We start from the raw sequence: 16955 nt of genomic DNA, 5'->3' as shown, positions 1-16955 counted from the left end.
CAAGAGTTAGAGGTATTGTGTCAAAGTTACATTTTTGTCGTGTATGTTGACTCGATGGGGCCCCAATGTTATCGAAAGAAGCAAGTCTGGGATTTAGCAGAAGATGTGAGTATTTCGAGCGCTTATGAAGAGAGGAGTTAAAGAAATTTATTAGTTGATTGAGTTGAGAAATTAATCTCTTACGATTTGCATAGCTCTTGCTCTTTTTGGATCTCCAAACACGATCAGCCCAACTTTTCACGCGCGCGGAACGTGAAAACAGCACAGAGGTTAACAATCACTGGCCATAATGTTTACTAGACTCGCTTTGTTCTTCAAGAGATTTTTTTTTCTTTTGAAGGATTAGGAGGTCCAGAGCGTCGCAGGGCTTACTTTGTTTGTTATGAACCTTTATTATCCTGACTCGATGGGGGATAGGGAAACTCTGATGTTCCTTTCATTTTGATTTAATGCAGTATACTATTCCATATTCTAAATCGAATTCGAATTTAATGGATTAGTGAAGGGGGAGACCGACATGTAACTTACCCAGACAAGTGCTGTTTGAATCTATCTTGGATTGTAGTGCACATGGAATCCTTGCCTTTTACACAGACCTGTATGATTAGTGTAAAAGTTGAACTACGGTGTGAACTATAGAAATCATTCAAGGCTATCAACATTTTATTTTTTTCAAGGAGTGAATCAACAGGAAATGAAACGCAAAAGGAACAAGGGGTGGATGTTACTTCTGACCTGGAAGGTGAACTTAACACAACATCTTTCATGCGTAATACAATGGTGAGTAGCACCATGGTCAGTGGAGAAGCATCTGAAACTGATGACGAAGATGAGGATGATGAAGAAAATCCAGGGAATGTGAAAGAAGATGAAGATTTGGCAAACAGAGAAGATGAAAATTTAAAAGAAGAAGGAGATGCAGACACTGACATCTTAGAATCGGAACTGGACACGAATGCAGGGAAAGCCAAGAGACAGAAAACTGTTTACAAGTTTGATTCGTAAGTATTAATTCATCTATACCATTTATAGATGTAATCAATGTCAGATTCTTAAACTTACTCTCTGTACGCATGTAGAATGGCATCATCATATGAAATAGTTTTACAAGTATGACATTCCATTAAGCACCCTATTCAAGGCTTTGCATCTGGTGTGGGTCACTTAAGTAAAAACAAAACTTCAGTTTTCTATAGTGTGAAACAGTCACATGATTCAAAGGAGTGTGAATTTTAAAATAGTACACTACAGGGATACTCACAGATCTTGTCTGCCAAACTCTCAGAAATACCATCAAAAAGCTAGCAGAAATGTCTAATGTATACCAGTTTGTTCTCCAATTTTGTTTCAAAAACAAGTGATGGCAGATCATCAAACAAGCCTATATTAGCTGCATATAAAGATTTTTTATATCTGTTTGCTTGCCATTGAACACACAAACATTAATTAACTATTTTGTGCATTAGACCTACCATAAAAATGCTGATTGGTGAGAGCATTAAGTCAAAATACAATAGTATGTTAAGCTGAAATGATAACCCAGTATCTGCAGCAAATATTGGGTTATCATGTCCTGTTCAAAGTTTGCCTAGTTTTCAAGCCCCTTGTCTGTGTAGTGTTCTCAGACTTCGGCATTGATTATGCATGATATCATGGTCAACCTCATCCAATAATTGCATATTATTTGTACAGTTTTTTCGTAACTGTTGTTTTAGCTTATTTTGACATTGAATTGGTTTGCTTTTTGTTTCCATATGACACTGTGGATATCTCTTTCAAATAATAGTCCATTCCACCGGAAACTGAGTAAGTATTAAAAGCAGATATTACTACATATGTGTACACAGTATGTGACCTGATAGAGTAACATTTGGTTGATTGTAAAAATTGATCTGGGATTGCATTGGTTTTTTGCTATTTGTTTCTATGATTGATTTGGAAATTTGGTGTCGTCCTCTGAACCCATCAAATTTCAAATCAAAACCAATTCTAATTTGGTATTTTTCTGCACCCCAGGAATTTTTTGTGAGCTCTCAGTTGGACTCCTTATGATTTTAACCTTGGTTCTGATTGCCTCCTGGTGATTTTGACTTTGGTTCTCATTGGCTCCATGTGATTTTTACCTGGGTTCTGATTGGCCCTGGTGATGACCTTGTTTTTGTTTTATCACAATCAACCAAAGAGTGCTCTAAATTTGTTCCATGGACGTAACAGTCCAAGTTAGATGTTGTCTCTCAATGACTGATTTATTATCTCAGTAAAAGTGTTTCTAGGGCCGCCTAAGATTCTTTAAAAGGGTGATCATTAATCAATAAACAGGTATTAACAAACAGGGATTACATGTGTAAGTTTAACTATAAAGTTTTGATTTCAGGAACAGTCAGCAAACAAGCTCCAAATATGAGCACTGCGCAACACACGTTTCTCTGCCCACAAGATGATTTGAGACAAATCTGGGAGAGGTTTGCCAGGGGTCTGGCAGCTAAAGAAATTGGCAATGGTTTAGCGTAGTCTGTACCTTTATGGACAACATTATTGGTCATCATAGTGATCAAGATGTTGTGGACTCATGAGGCACAGCCAAGTGAGTCTGCAACAAAACGGCCTCCCAGTTAGCTCAATTGGTAGAGCACCAGACTGTTCTGTGGGAGGTCGAGGGTTCAAGCCCCGGCCAGACCAATACTCAGGGTCTTAAAATAGCTGAGGAGAATTTGCTTCCTTTCAATAATATCAAGAAATGGATAGATATTCTAGTCTTCTCCGATAAGGACGAATAAACTGTAGGCCCCGTCTCCTGCAGGATTGGGGTAGGAGACATTAATTTCCCACACACGAGATTACTGTGTGGTGGATGTCCTCCCCTGGGGTGGGATGGGTGGGTTTACTGGGCCCACAGTAATTGGCACAAGCTGTTGCGATGTCCCTGCCTGTCTGCGAATCTAATAAATAAATTTTGGCCACTGTGCTCAACTCCTAACCCCCCCCCCCCCACCAACTGTTTTCATTTATCCTTTCATTTTGATTTTTCTCACCATTTACTGTCATTTCTAGGAGAAAGAAATTTGGAGCTGAGAAGTGATTTTGTGGAAGGCTTAATGAAGAGTTACAAGTCAGCAGGTTCCAAACTTGAAAGTTCTACTTTCCATCTCAGCAGAGCTCAGACAGCAGCATTGGTAATTCATTCATTTATATGGTTGTGCAATCAATTTGAAGCTTAAACATTTCCCTTCTCCCCCCCCCCCCCCCCACCGACAGCATTTGACTGTTGTTTGTTCCCTGCAGGTGGGGAAGTCCTTCCAGCACGATACAAGTGTTTTATCTTTTTTTATGTAGAGGTTCACTTTTGCAAGCTCAGAAGAATAGGTCTACAAGTTCTAATTTTTTTTAAAACTTAAAAAGACATGCTAATTTTGCCTTTTAACAAAAAAAATTCAAATCTGGTTTTTGGGCAGGTTATTTAAACACAATTTTGCCACAAGGCATGATCAAATCAAATGCCTGAGGGAGGTTGCCGGAGGGGGGGGGGGAGGTTGAAGTTTTGAATTGTTAGATGTATCATTAGTTTGTTTTTTCACAACACCTATGTTTCTTCTATCTGCAGGATGTCTCACATAACACAAGAATGATGCTTGAAGATCTCACAACAATTTCAACATTACTGGAGAGCATTTTGGGAACAGAAAAACTGCTACCTCTTACAGTTGATGTTAATTATAAATAGTCTAAGATTCGATTAAATAAACTGTTTTATTCTACTTATTTCTTTTATTAGTGCTTTCAAATAGATGCAAAAATCCCTTGTGTCCAGTAATCCCCCACTTCAATATTCTGCATCGATAGTAAAAAACACTCAGGAAAGGGTTTGTGAGATCATCGGCTAAATGCATTGAGGCTAACACATTGATGGCATGACTATGAAATGGCTTCAACAAACTCCCAATCCGTCTAGATACACAATCAGCCCTTGCTGATTTCATATATCATCCGATTATCTCTGAAAACTTAAACAGAAAAATCTCTAAGGACACGCTTGTGAGAGCAAAAAATACTATTTGAAGGTGATAATGCGACGCGACCACTAAAGCCGCATGGGGAATCCGTGCAGTCAGCCCTTGCCTTTACTCTCTCTGGTTTTGGGGATTTATTTATTTTTATTTATTTATTGCAATTTAATAGCAGAAATACACGGGTGCAGGTATGATACAGTTAATTACCAGTAATTAAAAAAAAAATGCCACAAGGAGAATCTGCAAAAGAGTCCCAGACCCCATGTAACAGCAGATCACCCAATACATATAGTGTGAATGAGATACTTTGTTATATAATTACGAATCAACTTAACGGCCTGCTCCCAGTTGGCTTGTTAGCTCAATTGGTAGAGCGCTGCACTAGTATCGCAGAGGTCAGTGGTTCGAATCCTGTACAGGCCTGATTTTTTTCAGGTCTGATTTTCGCTATTGCTTAAATAGCGCTATCTACTGCGAGGATCGTGCATCATACGTATCTAATACCGCAGTTCAAAATATATGAACTTCATATATTTCATTGTATCTGATTTATCACTTTCACGGGTTTATTAAGAATCAACTTAACAGCCTGTTCCAAGTTGGCTTGTTAGCTCAATTGGTAGAGCGCTGCACTAGCATCGCAGAGGTCAGTGGTTCGAATCCCGTACAGGCCTGATTTTTTTTTTTTTTTTTTTTTTTTTTTTTTTTTTTTTTTTTTTTTCAGGTCTGATTTTCGCTATTGCTTAAATAGCGCTATCTACTGCGAGGATCGTGCATCATACGTAAATATCAAATTTGCAACAAAAGCCAGCATCTTACTTTTAATTCTTCTGCTCTCCAAGTGCCTCAGTTGCATAACGAGGCCGTAGTTGGGGGGGTCCGTTGGGGCCCCGTGACTCCTCTCCCCTCCCTTGCCTTTCCCCTATCTAGTCTCTAAAGTCAATAAAATATATAAATCTTATAATTAAAGTTTCATGAAAAGCGCGTAATCTGAAGAATCTGCACCACAGGAGAATTTTCCATTTGTCGAACCTTCTCGCTTTATGAAAGCGAGCCCGCTGATACGCGGAGAAGCAGAATAAGCAAAACAAGGCGTTCAAACTCATGACTAAGTCCCCTCCCCCCAGGTAAGCCCCTGCCCACCCCTCAAACACATCCACCCACATACCTTTCTAATTATCTACTTGTTCTTTCTGCGTTATTCTTTTTTTTTTTTTTTGATTTTCAAATTGCTATTCAAGTACATTGTGTGCAGAGTAAAAAGGCATTCCTCCCAACCGCACACGACGGAGTCATTTTTCTCTTGGTTTCAAGCACTCAACAGAATACACAATTTCAGGTGCAGTTTCAACCAAAGCACTGCTAGACTTAAATATAATAGCGCCAGAAAGGAAAGCCATAGTACCGACCAAGTAAGTCAGTTTAAGTTCTCGTCTCTGTGTGAAACCTTAGATCCAACTGTTATCTAACTTTCCCCTCACGACCCGCTAAGCTTCGACTACACCTTCCTTACTAAGAGGGGCGCAGTTTTTATCGGTTTAGAGTAAGACAAGAGGTCTTCGCCCAACGTGCAGCTTTTTCTATTATTATTTTGTACTGTGATAAATGCCATCTGATCGTTCATCTATAACTTATATTGTTGATATTTAAAACATGTTGTGAACTGTTTCAATTTCATAAACCGTAATTGTTTAAGATTCACTTTGGATGTTGAAGTATTTCTTTTGATTGTAATACTTTGCATTTCCTGAGTAACTGTTAACCCGTCGTTCAAATAAATCTTATCGTCCCTCTGAAAAGTAAGTTCTTGAAGAGGCTTTTTTTGGTTGAATGCCCATTCTCTTATTGACGCAGTAGAAAATGTAGATATTTTTGGCAGCTGACCACGTTTCGCGCATCACGAATTTCGTAGTTACGACCTCCGTTTGATTTCCCTTTTTGGAGTTTCATCGCTAAAACAAGCACATGTGACTCGCTCAGTTCGGCCGTAGTTCTGCTGTGTCAGTCACTTTGATCAATTCACACTCCCATAGTCCATTACAAGAAAAAGGTTGAACATATGCATACTGACAATGGAAAATTGTAGAGTCGGTGGCAATAGCCTTGATCCTTCTACATTACAGTATTGCAGTATGTTCAATTATAAAAAATAATTTATTGAATGAGCAAACACATCGGAAACTCAGAAAAGCGGCTAATTTTGACCCTTCCCCACTTCATCTAACTTTCCGTATCATTACTTGCACAGTAAATCTAGTAGATTTAACAAGATAAACAAGTTTAAGGTGCAGTAAAAAGAGAGCTTTAATTTAGCTTAGGTCTGTCACTCATAAAGATGCAATGCTGCTGAATACCTTAGCTGAAACTTCTGAATACCTTGTACTGAGAGAATGCAGTAATATCCCATCATGCTGAAGGCACAGGCAAGCCAAAATCACCCACAAATTATAAGAAGACCGAAACAGTTTTGTGGTTTTCCTTACAAGTTCCTGTTTATTAAAGAGGAAATACGCTCAAACTGCAATTATTCTTTGGACTGCAACATGCGAGATTCAAGAAGTAGCGGTTAATTAACCTAAGCGGCAGAGATCACGTTTGTGGGTGAATTTCGAAACGAGCGGGAAGTGCCCTCAACGACATAGAAGGAAATTTTTATGGTTACAAAGCTGAATGACAGCGATGTCAGCTGCTCAGAGGAAGAAGCAGAACTTTTGAGCTCTGAAAGTAAGACTTGTGAGAGTTTGAGCACTGAAAATACAAATTCTGGTAAGGACAAAAAAGTGGTGATTCTCTTCGGGGTAAGACAAGAGATCTTGGCCAAGCTCACATTTTTTTTTTTTTTTCTACTTTGTGCTGTGTTAAGAAAGTGTCGTTGGTATCCCATCGTTTTATTTCAGCTGGACTTTGCTCGGCAATCGTCGAGTGGCATCCAACTGAAAATTATTCAGACTTCTTAGGACTAAGTCTCAAAGCAGGTATTCGCAGCAGATATTCACGTTAGGGTAAAAAGGGACATCTCCACCTGACTTGCAGTTTTTTTACTCTGTACTCTGATATCAAAATTTACTTCTGATATCAAAATTTACCTGCCATCTGCTGATTTAAACACAACCGAATTCCTCCAGATTATACAACATTATGTAAAATTGCACTGAAACTTCTTCAAACTTGAAACTCTATGTTAGGGTAGACATTCTCAGTTGCCATGAAAACCTTTTTAAGAAACGGTTCTGTAAAAATTAGACCCAAGAAAAGAACCACCAGGATCTTGTATAAAACGCTCTGTGTGGCGGCCGGCTAATTTCCGGTCCAATAACTGACTCGTATTTTCATAGTTTTTAAATTTGCAAACAGTATTTGTTTTAAGATTTATTTTCCATATTTAGATATTCTTGTTCTGATCATTCTAAATAATTGATATTTCCCAGTAAAGTATAAAATGCGTCGTACATATTTTTGTTATCATCCATCTGAAAATTGAGTTCGTAAATAAGTTTTTCTGGTTGAATACCCTTTCTGTTACTGACACAGTAGTATGTAAATGAGGTTGGCAGCAGGCATCTCGCATACCAATAATTTCGCAGTGAAGACGTCCTTCAGAGGGTAGCATTCTATCTGGCTTTCCTGAGTGAAACCTCTGTGAAAAAGCAAGGAGATATCCAGTTCCAACTCAAAAACATCCATGACATAGACCTCGTCAAATGCAGCGGAATCCTCCACTAATATCGATACTTGTCAGACTCAAGTATTCTTACTTGCTTGCTGCAGCCCCCTTTGTATGTGTGTTCATAGAAGGTCTTCGTCTGCTAAGATGAATTAGACACGCATTTTCACCGGCTCTTACTTACAGTCTATCAGAGAATAGACATATTATATCAGCTTTTCTGTTATTATGTAATACATATTCAAGAGTTGCGGCGCGTTTGTCGAGTAAGTTGCAAAAGATTTGAAAAAGTGGTAAGGACAGCGGAGACACACTTGGCTGCGCCTTGTGCGTAACTTTTGCATGCTCTTGGCATATTTTGACGTTATCTGTGATCTATCACCAGAAACTAAAATCCACGGAGACATGCGATATATTTCTTACAGATTTTCATGTGAACCTTCTTTTTATTATTCATTTAGCCAAGGAAGGGTTCGAAAAACTTGACCTTCACTTTTTAACCAGATGAGTAAAATTTTTCAAATATTGTTGTGGCTAACGAGCTTTTCGAAGGCGTCATCACCTTAACCACCTCTAGGCTATTTGGAATGAGAAGAATCTACATCAAGAGAGCGATTTCCATTTGCAAGTCTTTCTCGCTGCAGCAATGCGAGCCCGTCGATACACATAAAAGAAAACGTAGAACGCCTTCAAATCAAAACTAAACCTCCCCCTTTGTTGGCCCCTACCCACACCAGCCCCTTCTTATGTTGTTGTTGTGTTTTGATGTATATTCCTAATTCAACTGAGTGTAATTATGTTAAAGCCACACACGATGGAGACGGAAGCAATTTTCTCTTGGCTTCAGGCATTTCACAAAACTTTCGTATTTTAGTTGCAATTTTAGCGCAATCCCTGAAACCCTCATGATACACGAACCAGAAAAAAGGGGGGCTCCATTATAGTAAGTACTGCAAGAAAAGGCAACATGAAGTGCTACCACCACGGTAGATCAGACATAAGAATTACGTAACTAGTTATTATGGGTTATAGGGATAAATTCTCCCACTTCATCCTCCCTTCAAATATAAATATCTAACACTCCAGCTTCGCAAAAATGCGTAAATCTGAAGAATTCTGCATCGCATAAGTCTCTCAGTTCCGTTGGCCGATCGTTCTCGCTGCAAGAACGTGAGCCCGCTTGGGAAGAGCAGTGGTATAGACCACTTTACCCACAGCGCTTTGCATGACAATCTAAACTGTGACCCTCCCCCCTAGTACGCCCCTACCAACCCCTCAAACACACCTGCTTACACACCTATTTTTTTTTTGTTTTACTACTTCATCTTGAATGCAGACTAAATGGTAGCCGTAAAACCGCACACGACAAGGACAATTTCTTCGTCGATTTCAAGAACTAAAGCTACAACTTTTACCTTGCACTGCAGAGCATTTAGATATTCGAGCCAGAAAAAAAATTCATAACTCCGACCAAGTAAGTTAGTTTCAGTTTTCTAGCGATAAGTAACACGATCAGCTGCGATAACATAGATCAGACTTAAGAATTATATAACCAGTCTGTTAATCCGCTCTATATGTCGACAGCACTTTCTCTTCTACGGAAAAAAACAGTTTTTTGTTTTCTTTTTTTTTTTATCATCACTTCAGGCTAAGACGAGAGATCCTGGCGTAGCTCAGTTGAATTTTTTTTCTACTTTGTGCTGTGTTTAGAAGGTGACGTTTGTATCTCATCGTTTTATTTCAGCTGGACTTTGCTCGGCAATCGTCGAGTGGCATCCAACTGAAAATTATTCAGACTTCATAGCATTAAGTCTCAAAGCGGGTATTCGCAGCAGATATTCACGTTAGGGTAAAAAGAGACATCTCGATCCGCCTGACTTGCAGTTTTTTACTCTGTACTCTGTTATCAAAATTTACCTCTGATATCAAAATTTACCTGCCATCGGCTGATTTAAACACAACCGAATTCTTCCAGGTTAAACAACATTATGTAACATTGCACTGAGACTTCTTCAAACTTGAAACTCTATGTTAGGGTAGACATTCTCAGTTGCCATGAAAACCTTTTTAAGAAACGGTTCTGTAAAAATTAGACCCAAGAAAAGAACCACCGGGATCTTGTATAAAACGCTCTGTGTGGCCGGCTAATTTCTGGTCCAATAACTGACTGGTATTGTGAATAGTTTTTAAATTTGCAGACAGTATTTGTTTTAAGATTTATTTTCCATATTGAGATATTCTTGTTCTGATCATTCTAAATAATTGATATTTCCCAGTAAAGTATAAAATGCGTTGTGCATATTTTTGTTATCATCCATCTGAAAATTGAGTTCGTAAATAAGTTTTTCTGGTTCAATACCCTTTCTGTTACTGACACAGTAGTATGTAAATGATGTCGGCAGCAGACATCTCGCATACCAATAATTTCGCAGTGAAGACGTCCTTCAGAAGGTAGCATTCTATCTGGCTTTCCTGAGTGAAACCTCTGTGAAAAAGCAAAGGGATATCCAGTTCCAACTCAAAAACATCCATGACATAGACCTCGTCAAATGTAGCGCAATCCTCCACTAATATCGATACTTGTCAGACTCAAGTATTCTTACTTGCTTGCTGCAGCCCCCTTTGTAAGTGTGTTCATAGAAGGTCTTCGTCTGATAAGATGAATTATACACGCATTTTCATTACTTATTTTCATTTTCATTACTTACAATCTATCAGAGGACAGACATATTACATCAGCTTTTCTGTTATTATGTAATACATATTCAAGGTTGCGGCGCGTTTGTTGAGTAAATTGCAGAAGATTTCAAAGGATGGAATGGGACAGCGGTGACACACTTGGCTGCGCCTCGTGCATAACTTTTACGTGTTCTTGGCACATTTTGACGTTATCTGTGATTTATTATCGGAAAATAAAATCCACCAAGACATGCAATATATTTTTTACAGATTGTCATGTGAGCCTTTCTTTTATTTTTCCTTTAACCAAAGAAGGGTTCGAAAAACTTGACCTTCACTTTTTAACCAGATGAGTGAAATTTTTCAAAAATTGTTGTGGCTAGCTTGCTTTTCCAAAGAGGTCATCTCGTTCACCACCTCTAGGCTATTCGGAATGAGAAGAATCTATATTAAGAGAGTGATTTTCATTTGCAAGTCTTTCTCGTTGCAGCAATGCAGGCCCGCCGATACGCATACAAAAAAACGTAGAACGCCTTAAAATTGAAACCAAACCACCTACAAGTACGCCACTACCCACCCCAGCCCTCTATTATGTTGTTGTTGTTTTTTTTCTACGTATATTCCTAATTAATTGAATTAAGTCTATACTAAAATTTGTCGAAACCACACACGATGGAGACAGAGGCAATTTTTCTTGGCTTTAGGCATTTCACAAAAATTTAGTATTTTAGTTGTAGTTTTAACCCAATCCCTCAAAAGCCTCACGATACTCGAGCCAGAAAAAAAAAAAAAACGGGGCTTCATTATAGCAAGACAATTCCAGTTCTGCAAGTAAAGGCAACACGATGAGGCTACCACCACGGTCGACCAGACCTAAGAATTCCGTAACTAGGCTATAAATATGGGTCAGACCGGCGAGCGACGAGAGATCTTAGCCTTCATTTCAGCTTTTTACTCCCCAGGCTGTTCTCAACCACCAAATTTACCTGCCATCTGATCATTTTAACACAGCTTAACTTTTCATGCTCCTAATTTAGTGGAATAGAACTGAAACCTATTAAGTGAGTCTTGAAACTCTTCGTATGAACGCATTTCTAAAGCAAGTATAAGAACTGGACTCAGGAAATGAGGTTTCTTGCCTGAAGCGCGATGTATGACTGGCCGGGTCATGCCACTTAAAAGCAGCAGACAACTCTAATGACTTTCTGTCATAATAATTGTCGATATTGCTAATAGTTCTAAATTCAAAGCATTCGTTTTTAGATAAACAGTTTTTCTTTTAAGATTCATTTTCGATAATCAAGTATTTCTGTTTTGATTACTCTAATTTGCATTTCCTGAATAAAGCATTTATTAGATGTGCCAATCTCTCTTATCCTTCTTAAATATAAGTTTGTAAGTGAACTTTTCTAGTTGAATACCCATTTTCTTGCTGTAGGACGCAATAGAATATGTAAATGTTGTCGGCAACTTTAAATGTTGTCGGTACTTTTAAAGCAAATATAAGAATTGGACTCAAGAAATGAGGTTTCTTGCCTGAAGCGCGATGTATGACTGGCCGGGTCATGCCACTTAAAAGCAATAAACAACTCTAATGGCTTTCTGTCTCAATAATTGTCGATATTGGTAATAGTTCTAAATTCAAAGCATTCGTTTTTAGATAAACAGTGGTTTTTTTTAAGATTTATTTTCGATAATCAAATATTTCTGTTTTGATTACTCTAATTTGCATTTTGTGAATAAAGCATTTATTTTATTAGTTGAGCCAATCTCTCGTATCCTTCTGAAATATAAGCTTGTAGATGACTTTTCTAGTTGAATACCCTTTTTCTTGCTGCATGACGCAATATAATACGTAAATGTAGTCGGCAAATGAAGACATTTCGCATGTCAAAATTTCGCCTTAAAGGCCTCCATTAAGAAAAGGCAATTCATCTCACTTTTTGGAGTGAAACGTCTATTTTCAGCCGTGTTCAGCTGGCGCTTACTCTCGCAATCGACCCCTCTAAAGCACAGCCCACATCTGTGAATGGTTCTCTAAGTTCTATTTCCTTGTAAACCAAAGCCAATCAGAACAAAGGTAAGTATAGAAACCAAGGAAACCGCCTCATGAAAGCGCGGGAAAACGCGGGTGACCAAGTTGTGAATCTGATTGGTCGAAAAAGTGGAGCAAGTTTTTTTAACCAATCACATAAAGGGAAGCAAAACCAAAGTAATTCAGTTACCCAAAGAGGTTAATAGATTTACAATTGTCTTACTCTGTTTCAGTCAGAACCCAATATGCTGTCATTTAAGGACCGTGCAAACTGGACAGGAGCTCAGGCCAGAAGTCAGTTTCGACAGAATTTTTTCCCGCGAGCACAGACCAACGGCATGTCAGCTGGCTTTACGCAAGCTAGTGTTCATATCATTCCTTCCTCTGCAGCAGATCACTTTTATGAATTCTGCAAAATGAACCATGCTGCTCTCCCCTTGGTATACCGGTCAAAACCAGGGGAAGTGTCAGCCCCACCCTTAGCTGCTGATCTGGACATTCGGTAATAAAAGAGGAAAAACCAAGTAGTTTGTTTATAAAAAAAAAAGCGAAATATGTGATGAAGATCGCTCTATATCAAACTTCACGATTGAGAATGATTTAAAAAAGGGAACTTAAAATGAGACCCGAGCCTCTTTACCAAGAATATCAATTTGAAAGTAGACCAAGACACAAAATATTACTTACTGCCCTTATTTTTTGGGAAGGAGAGCGGATCGAAATGGCTCTTTATTCCGCCCAAGATGGTAACCACGAAGTGAGTTAGCTCCTAAATGGGTCGGTGTTATCTTTGTCGGTGGCTTGCTCTCTTAGCGCCTCATTATCAGCTATGAAATTGCTGACCACTTGACTAAAATTGGGGTTCTTTTAAGTTTCAAACTTCATTTCGCGACCACATAAACATACTCCTCCCAACCCCCTTGGTCTTTCCTTAATCATATCATATCACTTAGGGCTCAAAGGATGATGATCGTGCATGGCTGGCACGCCTGAAAGGATGGATCGGGAAGTGGGGGGAGGGGGGGGAGGGTAGTAATGAGGAACAACTTGAGCCCTGGGAATGGAGGAAGAAATGAATGCAAAGATAAAGTACATAATAAGAGGGATGTATTTCTATATCAATGTCTAACTGTTAGGCACAGTATCATTGTACTAGTTTGACTAAACTGTTACCCATTTTCTGAATTCTCTGGACAAATAAAATCAGCAGCTAGAACTACTATCGATTTCCCGGCATGAAGTCGACTAAAACGTCTCTCCATTTTGTTTTTACAGTACAGATCAGTCCGCATATGGGATATACGAGAATGGGGTCTGCACCAAAACCGTAACAGACCTACTAGATATACCCTTTGATGACTTCGTTACCTTTTACGTCGGCTGCAGTAGCTCGTTCGAGCTCGCGATACAGAACGCTGGCCTTCCGGTTCGACAACTAGAAAGCGGAAGAAAAGCACCGGTTTACCAAACAAGGGTCTTAACAGTAAAATCGGGTCCTTTCTCAGGTACCGTTGGTATGTCACTGCGTCCAATGCCCCGGAACTTAGTAGAAAGGGCTGTCCAGGTGACTGCTACTATGGACAAAGTGCACGGAGCCCCAGTACACATTGGTCATCCTTCCTGGATCGGAGTAGGGGATTTACAAAATCCAGATTTCGACGACAAACCCTTCATAAAAGAGGGAGATGTCTGCATGTTCTGGGCTTGTGGAGTCACGGCCGCGCTAGCGTTAATGAACGCAAGTAAGTGGCTGAAGAATTTCCTTCATCGTCGACCATCTGAATCATTGCTCTTTTTAAATTATTTCAATACCAAAAAGCTAGCACTATCCAATTGTTGTTGTTGTTTATAATATTTTTAGGATTACCCTTGGCAATAAGCGTCAGCCAAAGTGACATAGCCTCCAACTTCATAACTGATCTAAACAACGAAGAATTTAACAAGAAGGACGTACCTAAGTGGCTCGAATCTATGCAAACTAAAGCGGTGTTTATATCTGAAAAGCCAGTGTTTTGTTCGTTGATTTCTGACAAAGCATTGGAACTGATTCGACAGCTGAAGACACAGAGAAAACCGGAGGTAGTAACACCAACAGATGAAATGCCTGACGCTCTTGCTAAAGCAGCTCTCAGGCTCAGCCACGCATGCTCTGTTACCATAGTTACGCTTAATGAGACTTCTACCAGAGTAGGTCTCAGTGTGCTGTCAACTATTAAGTCTCTTTTGTCAAGCGAGTCTAAAGAAGTCATATTGCTCGTCCCAGAAGAAAAGCAGGCGGAGTGGAGAAATTTTATCGACCGCTGCGTCGAGTTACAACTACTGAAGAAGTCAATTGCCGTGAATAACATTGAAGCAAGAAATGGAAGCTCGAAGGATGATTTATTGCAAATTTCGCGTCATGTGCTATCAACCATGGAAGCTTCCACATTGGATGATGTTCTTCCTCGCAAGTTTACTGCGCTGATTGGTTTCAATCAGGAAGGTATGAAACCGGCGCAGTACAGTTCTCTAACCTCATTTCAAAGTCTTAGCCATGCTCGTATGGGGGGGGGGGAGGGAGGGTAAGATATGGGTGTTCTCAATAGCCATCCTAGCTTATGGGGAGGGGAGGCTAGGGTGTAGGTGTTCTCAATAGCCATACTAGCTTATGGGGAGGGGAGGCTAGGGTATAGGTGTTCTCAATGACTATACTAGCTTATGGGGAGGGGAGGCTAGGGTATAGGTGCCCTCCCTCGGATGTGAAAAACGAGTGGAGTTTCATGGCACATCTGAAGAGCGCGGTTATGTCATTCCACAACATGTTTATATTAGTAGTAATACCTTAGCAGTGTACGCAACAATTACTTTCCAAACTGAACGAGTTAAAATAAGAAACGCCTCTTTATAAGGTCGCGCTCTGATTTTTTAGAAGAACGCGCACGTGTATAATTGCTTTGAAAAGTATATTTGAATTTAATCCAACTCATGTCCAATTCTTTTCTCAGGGGGTTCAGTATGGGTGGAGAGTACAGCTGATCAAATGACGAGCAATGATGTCACTAAAACCTCTCATAGTTTTTGGCCTGGTGAAGTCATAGCAGCGGCATTGTACATATTGAATTGCTGTCCATTTCACTCTCGTTATCTGAGAAAAGGCTCTGGATTACACCAGCCTTTACATCAGAGCAAATATTTGATGGCTCCTAAAGAGGTCAGTTAGTTCAACAGTTCCTCTTCCTCTTCCTCCTTTATCTGATTTTGGTTATTCTATCGAAAGAACTGAATTGCCATTCATGCTAACCGATGGGACACGCCTCAACATCATCCTTCCTTCCCTTCCCCCTCGCCCCTCCCCCCTCCCCCGTTACAAACAGCTACCTCGTCGTCTGACAACCTCTTGGGATATAGTACAAATAGACTAAACGCCAACCAATATCTTAGGGAATCAAATTTTCTCCACTTGACCTATGTTAGGTCATTAGCCAGCGGGGAAGAACAAATGGGTGGGTGAATGAAAACAGCAGAGTTTTCGAGAGGAGTACAAGTGAATGCCTACAATGGGCTATTCGTCACTTGATACTTGATACTTGAATCGTGCTCCGTCTGATAAGTGTAACTAATAGAAACAGGGTCACCATATGCTAATTGTTTGATAGATGGCACTCTGCAGCTTAGGAACTTTGTAGATCATCTATCTAGGTGTTGAGAAAGTTTTTACGGACAAGAAATCACTTTTAACTCGCTATCGCTTTTTCTCCTTCTGATAGCTTGGAACAGTGATGTCAAACTTGGAAGTTATCTTCAGCGCTGACGAAGTGGAAGACCTCATAAACAAAATCAACAACTCAGTGTCAAACGCCATGAGTTATCTCAACGGCGAGGCGTAAATTTTTGGCAGTCTTGTACCCAGACCTTCCACCCCCAAATTTCAGTTACGCGGTAGGATCTGGGTACTAAGTAAATGCGTTTGATATATTGTACTCAAGGATTCATGTGCATTGCGTGATTTAGTTATTAATAGTTTGGTTACGTTCAGTAACTGAGTTTTCTTAATTACTTTTATCTTAACCATTTACACCCGGAGAGCTACTGGCATCTAATTTCCCCTTGCAGTATCACCGCTGAAGTAGACATGAAGGTCATAAGGTATTGGAAATGATTCGCACCCAATGAAGTCTTTGATAGTTAAACAAATAGGAAATACATAGAGAACAGTAGGGAGAATATGTATTTTGATGTGAAAACATAAAGGGTCAAGGTTTGCATTAATTCACTATATTTTTATCTCGGCAATGCAGCATTATGGCCACAGAGTAGCCTCGGCATTGTATACAACGCCAGGTTACAGAATATAAAGAAGTTTGTTCGTTTGAGTATTTCTTATAAAGGGAAGCTTCTCTCTAGATAATGATAATAATGATGATTTTTACCAAGGATAACCCTTCAGTACAAAGTACTGTTATCAATGGGGTCCTGCTGACTAAGAATTAAAGCTACAAATAAGAATTATTAAGATATGTAAAATTAAACATAGAATAAAATATATATTAAGGCAAAAATACCGATAAAAAAAGAAAAAACAATAAAATTG

General features: G+C 39.3%; 2 protein-coding genes across 3 annotated transcripts in view; both read left to right on the top strand.

The window, feature by feature from the left end:
• Window positions 1-19: 19 nt before the first annotated feature.
• Window positions 20-3755, top strand: LOC111333615 (uncharacterized). Its single transcript, XM_088729919.1, has 5 exons — window positions 20-105; window positions 678-1001; window positions 1787-1806; window positions 3052-3173; window positions 3602-3755. Coding segments are annotated over exons 1-5 (588 nt in total). The 5' UTR covers window positions 20-103; the 3' UTR covers window positions 3722-3755.
• A 1528-nt stretch (window positions 3756-5283) lies between these two features.
• Window positions 5284-16955, top strand: part of LOC111333603 (uncharacterized) — a 12636-nt gene continuing 964 nt past the window's right edge. The window contains exons 1-6 of one of the 2 annotated variants that reach the window (XM_022939216.2): window positions 5284-5419; window positions 12619-12887; window positions 13661-14127; window positions 14247-14867; window positions 15370-15575; window positions 16132-16955. The exon at window positions 16132-16955 is cut by the window's right edge and continues 964 nt beyond it. In XM_022939216.2, the coding sequence (XP_022794951.2) occupies window positions 12631-12887; window positions 13661-14127; window positions 14247-14867; window positions 15370-15575; window positions 16132-16251 (1671 nt within the window). In that variant the 5' untranslated portion in view covers window positions 5284-5419; window positions 12619-12630 and the 3' untranslated portion in view covers window positions 16252-16955. Of the gene's footprint in view, window positions 5420-8987; window positions 9146-12618; window positions 12888-13660; window positions 14128-14246; window positions 14868-15369; window positions 15576-16131 lie in introns of those variants that run through there. The other variant, XM_088729917.1, reaches the window with a different exon arrangement.

The sequence above is a fragment of the Stylophora pistillata genome, chromosome 8 (assembly GCF_964205215.1).
Source record: "Stylophora pistillata chromosome 8, jaStyPist1.2, whole genome shotgun sequence".
Lineage (NCBI taxonomy): Eukaryota > Metazoa > Cnidaria > Anthozoa > Scleractinia > Pocilloporidae > Stylophora > Stylophora pistillata.
The sequence above is the reverse complement of the archived record's forward strand: the minus strand, read 5'-3'. Positions and strand labels throughout refer to the sequence as shown.